The sequence below is a fragment of the Trichosurus vulpecula genome, chromosome 8 (genome assembly GCF_011100635.1).
Source record: "Trichosurus vulpecula isolate mTriVul1 chromosome 8, mTriVul1.pri, whole genome shotgun sequence".
NCBI lineage: Eukaryota > Metazoa > Chordata > Mammalia > Diprotodontia > Phalangeridae > Trichosurus > Trichosurus vulpecula.
Window position 1 is genome coordinate 194,982,808 of NC_050580.1, and position 19,130 is coordinate 195,001,937.

Below are 19,130 nucleotides of genomic sequence, written 5' to 3' on the forward strand. Positions count from 1 at the left end.
CACCTGGACCCGCTGTGATTAGGGTTTTCACGCCTCTTCCTCCTTAGTTCTCTGTTTCACCGTCCATGGGAACTTCAGGAGGTACAAGTACTAGGGTGTGTGTATGGCGGGTGGTAGGGGTGGGGGTGGTTCATGGATCCGGCTCCCGCAAAGTCCAAGGAATCAGCTTTCCCTCCAGGACCTCAAGGAGAAAGGTGGGACGCCCTTGGGAGCGGCTGTTGAATGAGTGTAGAGGAAGACACGAGGGAGCGCGGGGCTGTGGCACGACTTGAGGGTGGACAATCCCCGAAGTCCCAGGAGCGCCCCACCCCGGCCAGTCTGCGCGGGGGTGAGGGGGTCTGGGACAATGAGATCGACGCGGAAGAGCCCGGAAGCTGGCCTGGAGAGATGGAGGGAGGGGGAACCGGCTGGGCTGGGGAGCCTAGGAGAAGTGGCAGAGGCGGGGCCAGCGGCGCAAGAGTTAATGTCCGGCCCCGCCCCGACCTGGTGGCCGCTGACTCAGTTTCACCTGAAACTCTGCGGGAGGCGGCGGCCTCGGTCCGAAGGGCTCAGGGTTTGGGAAGGATTAGGCGGCCATCAGGGTCTCTCCAGGGGCACCGGGAACGGCCCAACCCCGCGCCATTCACCTGCGCAGGTAACTAAGGGAGGTTGGCCACCCAGAGAGGGAGCCAAGGCGGGGCAGCAGGAAGAAGTCTGGCGCTTTGTTCAGCCCAGCTTTCCCCGTCTAGTGGCGTGCTCAATCTTCTTAGTTTGACTTTTTCGCCGAGGAGGGGGAGTTTCTGTGTTCCCCTACTGACCCGATGTATCCGGGAACCCCCGCCCCATGCACATCTCTGTGTACCCCCATTTGTCCCACATCCTCCCCCCTTTCACTTCCGCCCTCCCTCTAAGGTCCTCTCCCTGGCTTGCTGATCAGGTATGTCACCTTTTCTCCTCCCCTCCTTTCCCCGCCCTACAGGTCCAAACACCTTCGGAACACAGAGCTACGCTAGAAAGGTGAACCTCCTTGGGAGGAAGGTGATCCTCCCCAGGAGGAAGATGACCCCCAGCTGCTGCCCCGAGGCCTGGATCACTACTACCCTGTGGCTGTTGGTGACGTCCAGCCTTCCAGATACAGTGACTGGGCAGCCACCTGTGCCCCCTGGGAAACCGGGTGGCCCTTTCTGTTTGGAACAGTTTACAGTTGGGGTACCAGACTTTGTACTGGACACAGACGCATCCGTTAGCAATGGGGCTACTTTCTTGGGCTCTCCCGTGGTGCGTAGGGGTTGGGATTGTGTCCGTGCCTGCTGCACCACCCCATTCTGCAACCTGGCCCTGGTGGAACAGCAGCCAGATGGGGGCGAGGACGCCATCAATGCCTGCTTTCTTCTCAACTGCCTGTACGAGCACACGTTCGTCTGCAAATTCTCCAGAAAGGAGGGTTTCATTAACTACCTTACCCAGGATTTATACAAGTCCTATCGAGAGCTGAGGAAGCAAGGCTTCGGAGGTAAATCAGGAAGAAAGGGAGGGATGGGGAAGACCTAGATGGAAGCATCCCACCCCCACCCCACTCCCCAGAAATAGAGGGAGAGTATTTGTGAGGACCGAATTGTTGGAGGTGGGAGGACAGAAAAACTTTGAATCGGGGAGCAGAAGCAAAGTTCAGAAGAGAAAGTGGAGAATTCTCGAGGGCAGGGAATCCAGGGTAAGGAAGGGAGATTCCACGGGGGGGGGTGGGGGTGGGGAACCAGATAGGAGGCTGGTCCATAGGCTGGCGTTCAAAGACGAGACACTTGCCTTGAGAGAGTGGGAAGAGAAGGGTTTTAGTTTTGGCTCCACCACTTAGTAGCAATATATTACCTTGGGCAAGGCGGTTAACCAAACCGGGCCTCAGTTTCTTCTTTTGTCAAATGGAGAGGATAATACCTGTACTTACCTCACCAGGGTGTTGTAAGGATGAAATGTGATAATGGGCGTGAAAGCGTTTTGTAAATTCTAAAGTGCTGCATATACTATAGTTGTGTAATATAGCATTACCCGTGAGTCCCAGGTGCCCCTTTTACTGAGTTGAAATGATTTTCGGGCCAGCCCTTTCCTTGAGTTTAAATGAGTTCCCCCCAGTCCAGCTTTTATAAAGTGAAAGGATCATTGTATGTTGAGTTAAAACACTGGAATAGCCTGATTTGGGCCAATCTAACAAACATTTATTAAGCATCTGCAGTATGCAAAGTTGAAAAAGACAGAGAAACAGCCCCTGTACTCAGAGAGTTTATGTTTTGCTGATGTCATGCAGTAAATGGTACTGGCGCCATATCTGTATAAGGTCATTGCTCCAGACCTGGAGCGTTCCTCCAAGGCCACCTAATCCAGCTGATTTCATTTTGTAGATGAGGAAACTGAAGTCCAGTGAGTGTAAGTGACTTCCCCAGTGGTGTCCCAGCACATTCTCCCAGAAACAGCTGGCTAGGGGAGTGCCCTAAGCCAGGTCCTATAAGCCTGGAGCCAAATGCTGTCAGCTTCATGGTATTCTTGCCTGAGTGTTTTCTATGTGGGATCTGGTTCTGTCCTGTATATAACTCATGGAGAGGCGCTGTTCCCCATAGCCAACTAGATTTAGATACTGAAAGGTCGTAGGATTATAGAATCAAAGAAATGGAGCTGAAAAGACTGACGAAGCCATCTAGTCCAATCTCTAATTTTACCAGATGAGAAAACAGGCCCAGAGAGATTAAATGCTCAGAATCACAAAAGGAGTATCAGAGATGAGATCCCCATACTTGATTGCCATGGTTTCTTTACGGTGGCTTAGGAAAACTCCCAGGGGACCTTAACCAATGTGGACCTCAGGACCGTGTAAATAGCATTCCAAATACTTCTGATGGGAGCAGAACTGATCAGGGTCTTCTGGGATCTGTGACAATAAGGAATCTCTCCCAGGCTACTACTGGTGATAGCAGACTCACCAAAGGAATCTTCTGCCTAAGCTGAAGTTGACCCAAATCCAAAGGGTTCAAGCTGGAACTGGACTAAGCTTGATGCTTCAATGGAGAGAGAGAGAGAGAGAGAGAGAGATCGAGGGAGAGGAAGGGAAGAGAGGAGAGGAAGATAGAGACAAGAGATAGAAACATACTGGCCTTGAGCTTGTTGGAGTTGGGGGAGAGGAGGATTGGTGAATGAGTCAGCCAACTGATATGGTATACCTGGTCAGGAAAGGTTGTCAGCTGTTTAGGGGTGTGTGTGTGTGTGTGTGTGTATGCTGGCTAAGTTTTCCAGAATGAACCTGACTGAGCCCCTGGTTAACCTTTGTTTATTTCTGGGGATGAAGTCAGGCCCATAGATCCAGCCCACCTCCCCTCCCAGCTCTGAGCTGGCAGCAGGGGAACCAGTCTGGGGATTATGGGCCCTCCATTGATTTCTGGTTCATTGTCAACCCCACCCTGCTTCTTGGACATCTGTGGAAAGAGAACCCAGCATCTACCTACTTATCTACCTTCTCTCTCCTGCCTCCCTCTTCCACAATCTTAATATCACATCCAGCATAACTAGACTATCCAGGAACTGGCAAGTCTAGAAATAGCAATCATACAGTAATTGGACCAGAGGCTGAGTCTTCAGGTGATGCCACCAATCTGGAGTTGGAGAAAAGTCTCTTCTATTAATTCTGTCTTCCATGCTTAGGATGTTTTCTTTTCTGACCTCTGTCTCTTGGAACTCTTAATTCTCTTCAAGATTCAACTTAAGTGCTACTTCCTGTGAGATATTCTTCCCCCCCAAAAATGACTTTGTTTATTTTGTCTGTAGCTTGTATTTCTGTATCAGTATACTTGTTTCCTGCTGGTGGAATATAAGAGTCCCTACCCTCAAGTAGCTTATGTGAAGTGAAGGGGAGGAAGGGAGAAACATGTATACAAATGAGCAGATGAGAGGCAGGTGTAGTAGAGAGCTGACCCCCACCCCCCCAAGCCAGGAAGACTTCGGCTCAATTCCTGGATCTTTGATACATGCCGACTGTGTGACCCTAGGTGAGTCACTTAACCTCTGAATAGACTTTCTTCTTCTAGGAATTCTCTGTACCAATCAAGTCACAGGTCAGATTTCTAGACCTTATGAGTAAACAGAATACATACAAAGTAATTGGACTTAATCTGAAAGGAATCGAGGAGGTGGTGATATTTGAGCTCAACCCTGAAGGAGAGTTAGGAATTTTAAGATACATCTTGTAAGGGTTGAAGAGAGATTGAATCCCAGGCCTGTGCAGAGTCAAAGAGAAAAGGAGTAAAATGTCCCGAGTGAGAGACGGCCAGGAGGCCAACTGGTCTACAACATAGAATTCGTGAAGTGAAGCGATTCGTAATAAATCTGGAAAGGTAGGCTACGGCCTAATTCTGAAGAGCTTTGATTAACAAACAGAAGAGTTTTGTTTTGATCGTTTAGGCTAAAGTTAATTGACTAGAGTTTCTTGAATAGGAGAGTAACATGGTCAGACCTGTGCTTTAGCATATCCCTTGGACTGTGAATTGGAGATGAGAGAGACTGGAGGCTGATTAGAAGAGCTAGTGTGGCCCCTGCCACATAATGTGCACCTTATAAATTCTCATTGACATTTTTCTCCTTCCCAAACTAGGCCCCTTATGTTTCTTTTTTTTTCTAAATTTTTTCAATTAAAAAATCTCCCTCTCTCACAATCCTCCTTAGATTAAAAAAAATAATAATAAAGAAAAGAAAAACAAAAGCTTTGTAATGAATATTCTTAGTCAAGAACACAAATTCCTGTATTGGTCTAAATACACACATATGCATACATACACGCACATATATACACACACATATACATATGTATATATACACAAAATATATATATGTGTGTGTATGTATATGTGTATGTGTATATATACACATACACTCATATCTCAGTCTGTACCCTGAGTCTACTGGGTACATGTTCATAGCTGGTCCTCTGAAATCATGGTTGTTTATTTTGTTGATCCGAGTTCTTCTAGTTTTCAAAGTTGTTGGTTGACCCCCTTGCCTTCCCCTGCTCCTCCTTTTCTGCCATTCCTGAAGACCCTCTGAGGTTCAGAGGAAAGGTGAAGGATGGATGCCTCTCTTCTGGAGCCAGGCTAACTCACCAGGTCCCGTTGGACTAGAGACTAAGCCTGTTCCACAAGGAAGTGGCAGGTCAGGTAGGTGGTAATTGACTGTAATTGGCCCCACCACTGACTGCACTTCCTGTCCCTGGTTGCAGATTTTCCAGCAGGAGCCATTTGACTATCATAGGAAACCCCCAGGATCCAGATGGATCCTAGGACTGACTGACCTGAGCTAGGGAATCAGCAGATATGAATAGACCCTTGGGATCCTTCCTCTGTGGTAAAATCTCAGAACCCTCCTCTTCCATCCAGGCAGGAATACTGGAGCCTGGAGGAAGATTCTTTGGTGTATTCGAGGGCAATAGAGCAGAATGAACTGAGAGAGAATCTGGTTATTGTGTATCTGATGGGCTGAGCTGAGTTAAGTGATTGTAGCATCCTTCTGTAAGGTATAAGAGCTGTTGTGTGGGAAGAACCTAGCTCTAAGCATGAGGAAACATCTCTTCATTCCCCAAGATGGGGAGGAAAATTCCCTCTCCTAGCAGGTTTATAAAGTTTTCTTCCTTTTCCCTGCCTGGGGCCAGCCCAGTTTTCAGAAAGTAAAGGGAGGGGTTTGTATTGTGCCTCCTCCCTTCTCACCCTCTCCCCTTTTCTTTCTTTTCTGCCATTCCAGCTCTTGCCTTTCTGGTGAGTGGAGTTGGGAGGTGGGGCCTATGGTTGCTATGGGGACATCCTGGGGCCTGAGCTTCTTGGGGGAGGGACTCATTTATTGTCGGGCTATTTAGCCCTTTTGCTCTCTGGGTGGGGAAGGGGAGGGGGAATGGGAACAGAGAGTGGAAGGACTGGGAGTTTTCTCAGCCGCCTGCAAATATTGTGATAAAGGCCAACCTGGAGGGTCCTTTAGGTTATGTGCCACAATGCCCCTCTCTGATGTTGCTTCTGCCTTCCAGGGGGTCCCTGACCGGGAGGGAAATTATTCTGAATCTGAGATGTAGTTCCCTTTCCCTTAAGTTTTTCTTACCTGTGCAATACCCAGCCTTCTGTTCTTCTGTTGGAATGCTTTGTTAGTGGGGTAGTAGGGTATGTGTAGGTAATGGGGGTGGGATGCCTGCAAGGATGCTTTTGGGGTCACAGTAGAAAATAACCCTGGTGTCCTAGCACCCAGCTCCTACAGGATCACTGAGACTTTGCTCCATTCATGGTCTTCATCCAAAGGTGTGTGCAATAAAGCTGTCCATCTGGGGCAGAGAGTGAATAAGAGAAACCTAAGAGACCAGCTGGTGCCACTGCTCAGGTCTTCCCCCAGAGATGACCTCCAGTTAACCTGGCATATGTTTTGCATGTCCATATTTGTTTGCATTGTTTCCTCCATTAGAATTGAACTCCTCCAGGGCAGGGACAGTATGTTTGCCTTTCTTGGTATCTCTAGTGCATGGGATGGTGAGGAGAAAGGAAACAAGCATTTATTAAGCACCTACTGTATTTCAGGCACCATACTATGTGCTTTATAAATATTATCTCATTTGCTGGTAGATGCTTAACCAAATGCTTGTTGTCTGAGTACCAGACTGTGGAGGGCATGAAATGCTAGTCAAAGATATTTGGCTCTTATTTCCTAGACAGTAGGGTGCCATTGTAGACTTTGGGAGGAGGAAGAACATGATCAGACGTGTGCAAATAAAAAATATACAAAGGTATAAAATGTGCAAAGGAGGAAAGTAAAACTAGAGGTTTGAAGACTATTATTATAGTAATTTTGGGGTGATAACTCTGCTATCTAGGATGGTACCAGATAGTGGGAATAGAAAGGAAGGGATATTTGAGAGTGATACCAAAATGAGATGCATTCTCCTCTTTCTTATGCTCCCTTTCCTGTGCAATTTATTTCTCCTATCCTCACTCTTTCTGACCTTGCTGTAGCAACTGACTATGTTAACCATTTCTCATTAATTTTTTCCTCCTTCAATTTTCCTGACACCACCCTAGTTTTTCCCTTCTCTGTAATCACCACTTTTGCTGGATCTTCTTCCTGTCCTACAAATGTGGGTGTAGTCAGAATTTCAATCTTTCTGCCCTCCACCTTCTCTATCCTTCCATCTCATCTACTCCCACACTTCAAATCTCACCCCTACGTGACTACCGAGTGCTATACACACTACAGGGTGTTCCTAAAGTCTGGACACATAGGCAAAAATGCATATTTTCAAGAAATGAAATGAATGAAATTTTCAACAACATTTTATTTAGTTGGAATATTAACAAATAATGTCTTCAATATGATTCCATCATTTGTGACACAAAGATTGATGGCGCTTTGCAAGATTCACACGAATTCGATGTAATAACTCCACGTTGCTATCAATTTATCACATTCACTCTTATGCATTCAATCAAGTGTGTTGCATCTGTGATTTTCATTGAGTACACCTTCTCCTTTAGCATATCCCAGAAAAAGAAGTCAAGGGGGCTAAGGTCTGTTGATATTCCAAATATTTCAAAATATGCATTTTTGCGTATGTGTCCAGACTTTAGGAACACCCTGTATATATCCACATAAAATAGTGGCATTTTCTGAGATTAGAATTCTGACCCTGAGTCTCTCATTGAATTGAGATGAGATGGGACCATCCTTCCACTAGCTGGGTTCTCAGCTGATCTGTAGTCCTAAGCATCCAACTACCTACTGAATTTTTCTATTTGGATCATGGGATTATAGATCTAGGGTTGAAAAGGACCTCAGAGTCTAACCCTCCTCATTTTATAAGTAGGGAAACTGAGGGCCAGAGAGGGTAAGTGACTTGCCCAAGGTCACACAGGTAGGAAGTCCAGAATTTTAACTCAGATCCTCTGACTCTAAATCTGAACCATGATGCCTTGCCATTGTCATCAGTGACCTCAAAACCAAAATGTCTACACCACACATACAGAACCATGACTCCGAACAGTGAAATTTCCACCATTGCCTTAAGTTACCTTCCATCCCTCTCTGCCCATTGTCTCCCCAAAAAAGTTCCCCAGCAGCACTACTCTCAACACCTGGTGTCTCGAACTCCTCCCATCACTGTCTATAATTTCTACATTAATCACACATAACTCCCTACTCTTCCTTTCAATTGCTTCTGCTGCTACTCCCATTCAGAAAATTAGTACCTCAAATCTGGGCTGCGTCAACAGCCACCTAACTGATCTCTCGCCTTTCCCCTGCTCCAAGTTATAATTTTCTTAATATATTAATATAAACAATACTAATGTTAATACAATATAGTTCTTGATATATTACTTTGTGTCACCGCTGCTCAAAAATTTTCCATGCCTACAACAATTTTCCTTTACCTACAATGATAAAATCTGAACTTCTTAACTTGGTACCAAACTCATCTTTCATTATTCTGCTACATGAACTTTCTGCTCCAGCCAAACGGGTCTACCTACTGTCAGTTGTACATTTCTTGCACAGCTCTTTCCTTTCCCCTTTGCTGGGGATCCAAAGGCAAAGGGAAAATAATCTCTGCCCTTTAGGAAGGGGGGAACTGGAGGGAACCATATGTGCACATATGACTTGACATAGTACATATATGAAAAAATTTTAGAATTGGGAGAAGGATACTTAACATCAAGGGGGATCAGAAAAGGCTTCCTGCAGGAGATAGTACTTGCTGAGTTGTGTTTGACTCTTCATGACCCCATCTGGGGTTTTCTTGGTAATGGTTTGCTATTTTCTTCTCCGGCTCATTTTGCAAATGAGGAAACTGAGGCAAACAGGGCTAAATGACTTGCTCAGGGTCACACAGCTAGTAAGTGTCTGAGGCCAGCTTTGAACTTAGGACGATGAGTCTTCTTGACTCCAGCCTCAGGTGTTCTATCCATTTTGCCACCCACCTGTCCCAAATAGTATTTGAGCTGAGCCTTAAAGAGCTAGGAATTCTAAAAGGGAAAGGATAGGAGGGAATCTATTATGAAGACAGGGGATACAAAGTCACAGAGATGGGAGGTGGAATGTCACATACCCTGAATAGCAAGTGGGTGAGTTTGGCTTAAACATGGACCCAGGTCTTCTGACTCCCGATCCAGTAGGGTATGTAGGGTGAGTAGGATTCTTTCCTCTGGATCTGCCTCATATTAACTGTGTGACCTTGGGCAATTCACTTAATTTCTATAGGCCTGTTCCTGAATCCAATGGAAGTGAACTTTAAGGTCTATTTTAGTGGTAACAGTGGTATCGTTGTAAGGTTCAAATCAAGTCCATGGCTCAACACAAGGTTCAACTCCCCAGGAAAATTTCCGAGCCCACTCCAGGCTCCTGTGACCTCTCCCTTCTTTCTTAGAACAGCAATAACATATCTGTGAAACTCACTTGGCATTTAGTATATGTTACCCTGTAGTTGGGGAAAGATATGTGTGTATATAGAGTTAGACTTGGCACCACCTAATCTTGCTCTTATCTCTCTCTGGGTTGACTTGATCACCCCAACCTGCACTTGCACACTTGTTGGTTCCTAGATAGAGGTAACCACACAACTGCAAATTATTTTTTCAGATACCAGGAGTAATCTTGGTGACAAGAATATGCTACTACTACTATATACCTTAGCCCAAGCCCCCACTGGTATACTTCTTATTCAGCAAATCTCTCAGCTGAGCTCCATTACATCTTAATCAGAAACACTTAAAAGAAGACAAAGCAAGAATAATACTATAATATTCCACCCATAAGCCAGGGATGAACTATCCCATCAACGCATATGTACATATACTTAATTATAAACTTCAAAGGTTGAAAAAGCTGCCTCTGGAAGTAATGAGTTCTTTTTCACATGAATTAGATTTGATAGCCTCTGAGGTCTCTTCCAATTCTGAGGATCTGGGATTCCTAGTCTTTCTTTCTTTCTTTTTTTTTTTTTTTTTTTTTGGCATTCTCTGCAGTACTAAGCCCATAGTTGGTCTCGGTAAATATTTGTTGAATGAATGATATTTCAGGTAGAGAGAGCTGCCACAAAAATTTGGGGATGGTAGATAGATTCTCTGTCAAGTAAAAAAGGCAAGAACTATAGAAGGGGTAACAGTGGATACCCCTTTTCCTACCAGTTCTCGCCCTTGGCACTACTTGGTAAAGCTGAAAGTTTCCCTACCCCACCGCCAATCAGTTTCTGCCTTGTCACCTGAATGACTTTCGGAGAGGACCCGTTCCTAGTATTTCCTATTGTCCCCTCATAGAATGTAATCTCCTGGAGGGTAGGGATTATTACATTTTTATTTTTGAATCCTCAGTGCCCAGAATAGTTCGTGGCATCTAATACAAAATTAATAAATGCTTCTTGATTGATTTGATGTCTTTTCTAAGTTCATTTGCATGTCTAGACATCATACATGTGATAAAGGAGACTCATTCCTTGTGGATACAGTTCACCCTAACCATTCCTCTTTCTTCCCCTAGGAGCTCGACTTCGGATTGGCATGGAATTGAAGGTGCAACCTCAGGAGCCCCTGGTGCTCCGGGACACAGAATCCACTGAGTGGCACCTTGTCCGGGGAGATACCAATGTGAAGGTGGAGGTGAGGAGCTGAAGTGGGGTCGAGGATGGCAGGACTTTGGGAGCATCCCTCAAACCTCCCAGTTTTTATCCCTATCTCCTTGGGGTCCCATTTGGGAGGTGCCTGAGTCCCAGGCACAAATGCTTTTGGGTGCCCTAAAACCAAGAGTGTGGTTGTGCTGGAATCAGCTCAAGAGAACTGACGGTTAAATTTTCAGTATGAGCATTTACACCTTGGAAATCTGCAAACACTACAAATCAGGGCTGGATTTTTGATTGTCTAGACTTAAGTAAGTGATGGAAAAATATTAATGCAGAACAAACCTAAACGTATATTGTGTGTACATATATGTGTATGTCTGTATGTATATATGTGTGTGTGTATATATATATATACACACACATATATACATATATATGGAGAGTCAATTACTAAAGATTTACCAGCATACCACTGCCTAAAATAATTTCTATAACCTCATTAATTAAAAATTCCTGCAGACAGCCCTGCCCCTCACCTGTTCTCCGTCTATGATTCCCCTACTCTGGTATCACAAGATTTTTATAGTGATTGTCGGAGACAGAGATAAAAGATATCTTCAGATCTACAGGGACCTATTAAAGAGGGAGATGGGGAGTAGATCTGAAGCCTCCCACCCCCTTTTTTTTTCTATAGAAAAAGGAGCCGGATGAGGTAGAGCTCTCACAGCTAAAAGAGGGGATGTACGTCTTTCAGTTGACTCTGAAGGAGCCTGACCAAAAGCAGGATACTGCCAACTTAACTATCATTGTCCTGTCACCTAAGCAGACAGAAGGTAAGAAGAAGGGGCAGGGACCAAAAGGATGGGGGGGTGGGGGATTGCAGGTAGGTGGCGCAGTGAATAGAGCACCGGCCCTGGAGTCAGGAGGACCAGAGCTCAAATCCAGCTTCAGACACTTGACACACTTACTAGCTGTGTGACCTTGGGCAAGTCACTTAACCCCAATTGCCCTGTCTTTCCCCCTTTAAAAAAAAAGGATGGGGGTATAGAGCCCCAGGTACCCCAATAACCCCCTTGAATGGTTATGTCAGGCTTGTCGCTCCTTTTCCCAGAACACTGCCTGGCACCTAAGAAGGTGGGCCGTTGCCGAGGCTCTTTCCCCCGATGGTACTATGACCCCACTGAGCAGCTCTGCAAAAGTTTTGTCTATGGTGGTTGCCTTGGCAACAAGAATAACTACCTTCGGGAAGAGGAGTGCAAGATGGCCTGCAGAGATGTGCAAGGTAAGCTGGTGGGAGTGTTGGGTTGGGAAAGAAAAGAGTGGGAAGAAGTTGGGAAAGTGACTGGGCTAGGGAATAGGGAGAGTCCGAGGGGAAGAGAAGGTGCCTAGAGGGAAAGAAGTGATAGTGATATGAAAAAAACGAAGCATCAATAACATTTTTAAAAAAGAGAGCTAGCCCTCGAAGGGCCTAGTGATGACAACTGAGCCGAGCATGAGGACCGCCCAGGGTAGTGGCATTGTCTCCTGGGTCCCTGTTTCTGGAATCTGGTGTGCCCTGTGACCTGCAGGGCTTCTGACAAAGCTCACAAACTGCCTTTTGCTCTATGGAGTGCAGGGTATGCAGTGTTCTTGATCCACAAACCCGTCTGGGCTGGTTGACAGGTGACCTGGGCAGGTGTGTGGGGGCGGGGGGAGGGTGTCTGGGTAAGTGTTCTGCTCAGTCCTGCTGGGCAGCCTGCCCAGCACAACCTGCCTCTTGTCTTATCTCCTCCCCTAAAACATCAAGGCTAAGGGAGCTGACCTATGAAAGAGTGGGAACACAAAAACAAATCCTTTGCACCAAAAATAAACAAATAAATGAATGAATGAATGAATAAATAAGTAAAGGAAAGAGAGCTAAGTGGTACAGTGGTAGAGTGGCCTCAGACACTATCTGTGTGACCCTGGGCAAGTCACTTTACCCTGTTTGCCTCAGTTTCCTCATCTGTAAAATGAGCTGGAGTAGGAAATGGCAAACCACCCCAGTATCTTTGCCAAGAAAACCCCAAAATGGGGTTACAGAGAGTCAGACACAACTGAAACAACTGAACAACAAAAGAGAGTAGTTGATTAGAACTAGAGAGTTAAAATGGGCTTCCTTCAACACCTACAATGTAGAATCCCACCATTTCGAGGGGTGCCTCAGTAACCGTCTGGTTCGATCCATGCCCATGAGGAATCCCCGATCATTCTGTGCTTGTCAAATGGCGCATCTGGAGGCACCCCATTCCCCTTTTCAGTCAGCTTTAATTGTTAGGGAAGTTGCTGGGGTTTTTTTCTGATGTCAAACCTTAGTCTTCCTCTTTTTTACTCTGTCACAGAATCACAGATTTAGACCTTAGAGATCATCCAATCCAACCCTCTCATTTTTACAGAAACTATAGGCCAAGGCAGCTAGGTGACACAGTGCATAGAGTGCTGGCCCTGGAGTCAGGAGAACCTGAGTTCAAATCTGGCCTCAGACACTTACTAGCTGTGTGACCCTGAGCAAGTCACTTGACCCTAATTGCCTCCCAAAACAAACAAAAAACCCAGGAATTATAGGCCGGGGTATGTTGAGTGGCTTGCCTAGAGCCACATAGTAAGTGACAGAGCCAAGATTTGAACTCAGGTCCTCTGAGTCCAAATCTAGCCTTCCTTCCCCTGGATCGCACTGCCTCTACCCTTTGCTCTTAGACTCTGGGACCAGGTAAAACAAGCCCAATCTCTTCATCACATTACAGCCCTTCACATACTTGAAGGGGGCCATCTTATCCCCCACACCCTGAACCTTTCCTTTGCTGAATGTCCTTTGATTGATCCTTTTTCGACATCTACTTGACCATTCTGTTTAACCTCCTTTAGATGCTGTTTGGCTTTTAAATGTCCTTGGATGGTGGCACCCAGAACCAAATGATAATTCACATCTGGCATGATGAGGGCAGAGTATTGTCAGTGTAATATAATGCCTACTATGTGCCAAGCACTGCTCTAAGCTCTTGACAATTAGTATCTTATTTGGTCCTCTCAATAGTACTGGAAGGTAGATTTTTTTTTTATTTTCCTCATTTTACAGATAAGGAAACTGAGACAAACAGAAGTTAAGTGAGTTGTCCAGGGCCACACAGCTAGTAAGTGTTTGAGACGGGATTCAAACTCTAGTCTTCCCGACTCCCAGGCCCAGTGGTCTTATCCACCGTGCCACCTAACTGCCCCTTATTCCTAGAAATTATATCTCTGTTAATGCAGGCAAAGTTTGAATTAATTTTTTTGGCTGCCACATCCCGTTGCTGATGAATGAATGAATGAATGAATGAATATGCATGTTCAAAGCACCTTGCTAAGCAAGGAGGGGGCAGGGGAGGGGTAGTACAAATCCCAAAGCATCCAAAAGTCCCATCAGGTTTGGGGTGGGAAAGAGTATACTTTGTGGTTTGAGCATTTGAACTATGAGATGTTTTAAAAACAAAATTTATCAATACAAACAAAACGTTGTTTAAGATAACGTCTCAATTTGACAAGCACCGAGAAACTCATTTTCCAGGAGTTTACATTACATTACATTCTAATTGGAAATACAAGTCACCTGGGGTAGTCACCAGGTCTTCCCTTTTTTGAATCCCAGGTATAAGGCCTCACGTTTATCTCCATTGTATTTCATCAAATATGAAATATAGGATATTCTGAAAGAGCTACTGGTAGACCAGACTAAGAAAAGAAGAAGGTGGTAGATTTCCTCCAGATTCCAGGCCTCCATCATGTTCTTTTGGTTCTCTTTCAGGTCCTTCGATCCAAAGGCATCAGCCAGGTAGGTTCCTTTCTCCGTACCGTGTGGTTTCCTCCAATCCCCCATCCTTCCCCTTCTCTAGATTCCTTAGTAACAAGGTCAGATTAGTTCCTAGTTTCTGAGGCCCCGTGTCTGACGCCAACTCTTTGGGTGGGGTCCCCCAACGCCATTTCCCTCCTATTCCAATGTCAGCTGCTCACCAGGTACTTGTGGAGCCCACCTGACCCATGCTCCTTCTCTCCTCCCAATAAGTGTGCCCCGGGCACTGCCAGCCTTTCCAGTTCCGCTGTCATGATGGTTGTTGCATTGATGGCTTCATGGAGTGTGATGACCTGCCTGACTGCCTGGATGCTTCAGATGAGGCTGCTTGTGACAAGTGTGAGGTTCTGGGAAGGGAGGTCTCTGGTATCTTCTTGGTGGTGCCCCCCAGAAGACCATGTATCCTCAGGGTGGGCACCATGAGAGCTATGATCCTCTAAACTGAGTAAATCTCATGGGTCGGGGTCCCTGAAAGAACTGAGTTGGGGACTAAAAGGAAGGAAGGGGTGGAGAGTAGGTATGACAAGTTCAGAAACAGATGGGATTGTGCTGGCCTGTGTTTCTTTGTCTCCCTTGGCTAAGCTTTGTAACTGGGTCTGGGTTTATGAGCCTTTCTCCTTATACAGATACTGCAGGCTTTGATGAGCTCCAAAACACCCACTTTCCCAGTAACAAAGGTAAGTTACAAGATTTGGGGGGCTTTGGGTTATCCTTTTTTTTTTTCTCAGAGGCAATCGGGTTAAGTGACTTGCCCAGGGTCACACTGCTAAATATCTGAGGTTAAATTTGAACTCAGGTCCTCTGGACTCCAGGGTTGGTGCTCTATCCACTATGCCTCCTAGCTACCCCAGGGTTAACTTTTCCCAGCCCTTCTCCAAAAGACCCCAAACCTATCAGCCAGACTTACCACCTATGATCAGTCATAGGCAGGAAAGAACTGGGTCCCTTCCTTTTCAAGAACATGTCCTATTCCTGGGAGGACCCTCCCAGAGCCAGATGTCCTCATATAAATTCCCAGAACCACATCAGCCCTTCTGCCCCTTCCTGTGCACTCAGGTTGTGACCCAGTCCCAGGATGAGGTGGAAGATGGGACAAGTGCCCCAGGTCTTTGTACCAGTTTCACATTCTGAGCTGTGAGAGGGCGTCCTGGGGTAGCAGATAGAGAGCAAGCCTTGGAACCAGGAAGATCTGGTTTCAGATCCCACCTCTGACACCTATTGACTGTGTGACCCTGAGCAAGCAAGAACCCCTCAGTGCTCTGGGCAACCCTCTAACATCTACACTAGCCAGGTGAATTTCTGGGAGTTCCCTATAGCAAAGAAATCACAGATCCAGTCCCTTATTCTGATAAGGGATACTCAGGATGGACTCTAGGAAGGCCCTAGGGACTTGGCTGACCCTCTCTTCTCTTCCTTCTGCAGAACACTGTGTAGATTTGCCAGACACAGGGCTGTGCACAGAAAGTATACCTCGATGGTACTATAACCCCTTCAGTGAGCGCTGTGATCTCTTCACTTATGGAGGTTGTGAAGGCAACAAAAATAACTTCCTGGATCAGGAAACGTGCCTCAAGTCCTGTGAAGGCATCTCCAGTGAGCAGGAGGTTGGGGGAGGTGGAACAGGCTGAGGGATCAGTTGGGAAAAGGGACTTAGGCCGGGACTATGATGCAAGGAGGAAGGAAGAGGGGAGGGAGGGAAGGGAGGGAGGGAAGAAATGCAAGGTCAGTTTTTGTGTAGGTGCCATGTACCAGTGAGATAAAGGTATAGCCCTTCTATTCCCATTCGCTTTTTCCAGAGGTCTATCATATCTAACTTTTCTAAAACTTTATTCATCTTTTAAAATTTTTCATGTTTATTTTTGGATTAGTTATCTAGTTCAGAGTGGGAAAAGTTGAGGAAGGGAGGGAGGAAAGAGAGAAGGAAGAAAGGGAGGATGGAAGGGAGGAGTGAGTTGATACGGGAGTCAGAAGGCCTGCTTTTAAATCCTGGCCCTGCGGTTAACTAACTTTGGTCTCTTTAGGCCTCAGTTTCCTCGACTATAAAATGAGGCAGTTTGAATTTAATGATCTAAGGTCTCTTCCAGCTCTAAGTCTATCATCTTAAGAGACTGTCAGGCCTCACTATTCTGTCCCCACCCCCACTCAAAGCCTCACTGTTCCCTTAAAGGGATGACTTGGGTTTGAGAAAGGAAATAGGGGAGAGCAGCAGATTATATTTCAAAAACAGTCCATTAGACATGTCTCTTCCCCTATTACAGTTTTTAAAAATTAATATTCTTTTTGTTTGTTGGGATCACGGGCCAGATACCAATACTGATTACACAAGTTTTCATCTGCTCAATTTTTCCTACTCATACCTGTTTACCCCTCTTTCCGAATTCTTGTGACCATTGTGGGCGCTTACCTTATTAGCGGTGGATAGGGTGTGGACACACAACAGGCTTTAATCTTACTCCAGGTTGGAACTCCTGCACTCAGTTGATCCACCGGCCTTAGCCTCCCCCAGATTACAGGCCTGCGCTACCCTGACTGATATATTTTTTTAAAAAGTCATTTTTACTTTCCAGTGATACATCCTCCCTTGTAACAAGTAGTTAAAAGTAGTAACTTAGCTGCTGCTAACACCTTAATGTATTGGCCCTGTCTGGAAATGAATGCTTCATTCTATGCTTATAGACCACCCCTAGAGTTAGGAAGCACGTTTTGCTGTTGGTCCCTTAAGATCACAATTTCCTATAACCTATATCAGGTTGCTTACCGTCTCAGGGAGGGGAGGGGATAGAATTTGGAACTCAAAACTTTAAAATAAATGTTAAAAATTGTTTTACATGTAATTTGGGGAAAAATAAAATTAAAAAAAAATAAAATCACAATTCCTTCCCCCCCATCTTTGCAGAGAAAGATGTGTTTGGCTTGCGGCGAGAATCCCCGAATCCACACACAGGTGAGCCTTACTCTTATATGGGGTAATTCCCTTAGACTCCCTCCTAGCCTGGTGCCCTGAAGCCTTGGAGATAAAATCTTCCTCATTTGCCCAGGGTTTTGAGATCATCTGTCTCTGGTCTAGGTCTGTGTCTCCAGGCTTACTGTTCCATTCTCTATCTTCTTTGGGGACAGAAGGCATGCAACATGAATAACCTACACCTCTGCCCTCCTCCGTATTATGTCTCTCTGCTAGGTTCTGTGGAGGTGGCTGTGGCCGTGCTCCTGGGGACCTGTATCGTGATTGTAGTGGCCATCCTAGGCTATTGCTTCTTCAAAAACCATTTGAACAGAAGCCTCCGACGCCATCACCCCCTCCATCACCACCATCCTCCCCCTACACCAGGCAGCTCCACAATCTCCACCACTGAGGACACGGAGCACTTGGTCTACAACCACACCACCAGACCCCTCTGAGCCAGGGGCTTCCCTGGGTACTGTGGGCCACGAGTTCTGGCCAGCTCTAACAACCTTATCCCCCCTACTTAGTTTCTGTCCCCATTAAGAATGGAGAGCCAGACAACTCCACAATCTCCACCACTGAGGACATGGAGTACTTGGTCTACAACCACACTACGAGACCCCTCTGAGCCAGAGGCTTCACTGGGTATTGTGGACCACGAGTTCTGGCCAGCTCTAACATGACCTAGCCCCCATCCTTAGTTTCTATTCCCAATCAGAATGGAGGGCGGGGCAGAGAAAGATTGGGCTTAGGGTCCTTCCCCCTCTGTTCCCTATCTCCATTCTGCCTTGGAGCGCAAATCTCCTGCCCTGCCTTGGCAGAGTTGCCTTGGCCCTGGGTCTAGAAACACAGCTGGCGCTGCAAGAGACTTGAGTAGGCAAGAGGAGACAGCATGCCCCTGTTCAGAAGGTCCTATCAACTGCTTGGGACTAGAGAAAGTTGAATTCTCTTTCCTTTTCAAAACGGTCTGTGATTCTACCCTTTCTCCGTACTTCCCCAGAGCTTTCGGCTCACCGAAGGGTAGAGGAGGGGAAGTGGCACTGTGACATCAAGGTGGGGCAAGAGCTGCCCCCACCCCTGGGTCTGTCCCTTCCTTCCTCATTACCTCATTATGCTTAAGTTCCCTTCCCCCACCCCCTCCCAGTCAAAGAGACTGGGCACCACCCTTCTGGGGCCTGTACATTTGTGCTATAAAGTTTGTTTTTGTTTATTTAACGAGTAGAGACTGGAGACTATGTCTCTATGTCCCTCTCTGTAGCCCTGCTTCTTCTCTTCTGGGCCTGAACAGGGGTGGTAACTTTTGTACCTGAAGGGCTGGACTTGAGCGTGACGACGTAGAAGGGCTGAGGGGGTGAGGATGTTAAAAGTTGCCTCCACCTTCCATTAGTCTCTTCCTCCATGAAGGGATGACTCCCCCAGGGGAGTCATCATCCCCCACTGCCCGGTCTTTGCCACCTCTTCCTCCTTGTAATAAAAATCTTTGGGTCCGAGGTGCCTCTTTCTACTGGTTGTCTGGGATCTGGGCTGGAGTGGGAAAGGGGTTGAGGGAGGGATGAGAGCCGATGCCTCAATGGGGACCTCTCCTGTCTGACCGGTTTAGACTCAGGCTACCCTGTTCAGCAGGTTCCCCTGCCTCTCCCGAAACTGCCCCAGCCCACGTGGGAGGAGAGAAGTGCCAAGTTTGACCACCCCAGGGGAAGGGGTGGGGGATGGGAAGGTGTAGGAAGGGAAAGGGGGGATTGTTGGCGTCAGCA

General features: G+C 46.4%; 1 protein-coding gene across 1 annotated transcript; it reads left to right on the top strand.

The window, feature by feature from the left end:
• Nucleotides 1-463: 463 nt before the first annotated feature.
• Nucleotides 464-18,822, top strand: SPINT1 (serine peptidase inhibitor, Kunitz type 1). The gene is made up of 11 exons (XM_036735873.1): nt 464-647; nt 959-1,492; nt 10,510-10,628; nt 11,283-11,421; nt 11,700-11,870; nt 14,388-14,414; nt 14,646-14,771; nt 15,059-15,109; nt 15,855-16,025; nt 17,329-17,376; nt 17,611-18,822. Exons 1-11 carry the CDS (start codon nt 464-466, stop codon nt 17,829-17,831), a joined length of 1,791 nt encoding a protein of 596 aa, XP_036591768.1. The 3' UTR covers nt 17,832-18,822.
• The last annotated feature ends 308 nt before the right edge of the window (nt 18,823-19,130 follow it).

Bases quoted from the DNA above. Each gene is read 5' to 3' on its own strand.
- SPINT1 (XM_036735873.1), top strand. From the start codon at position 464: ATGTCCGGCCCCGCCCCGACCTGGTGGCCGCTGACTCAGTTTCACCTG. The intron at 14,772-15,058 runs GTGAGGTTCTGG...CTCCTTATACAG, and splicing joins TGAGGCTGCTTGTGACAAGT to ATACTGCAGGCTTTGATGAG. The intron at 16,026-17,328 runs GTGAGCAGGAGG...CCATCTTTGCAG, and splicing joins GTCCTGTGAAGGCATCTCCA to AGAAAGATGTGTTTGGCTTG.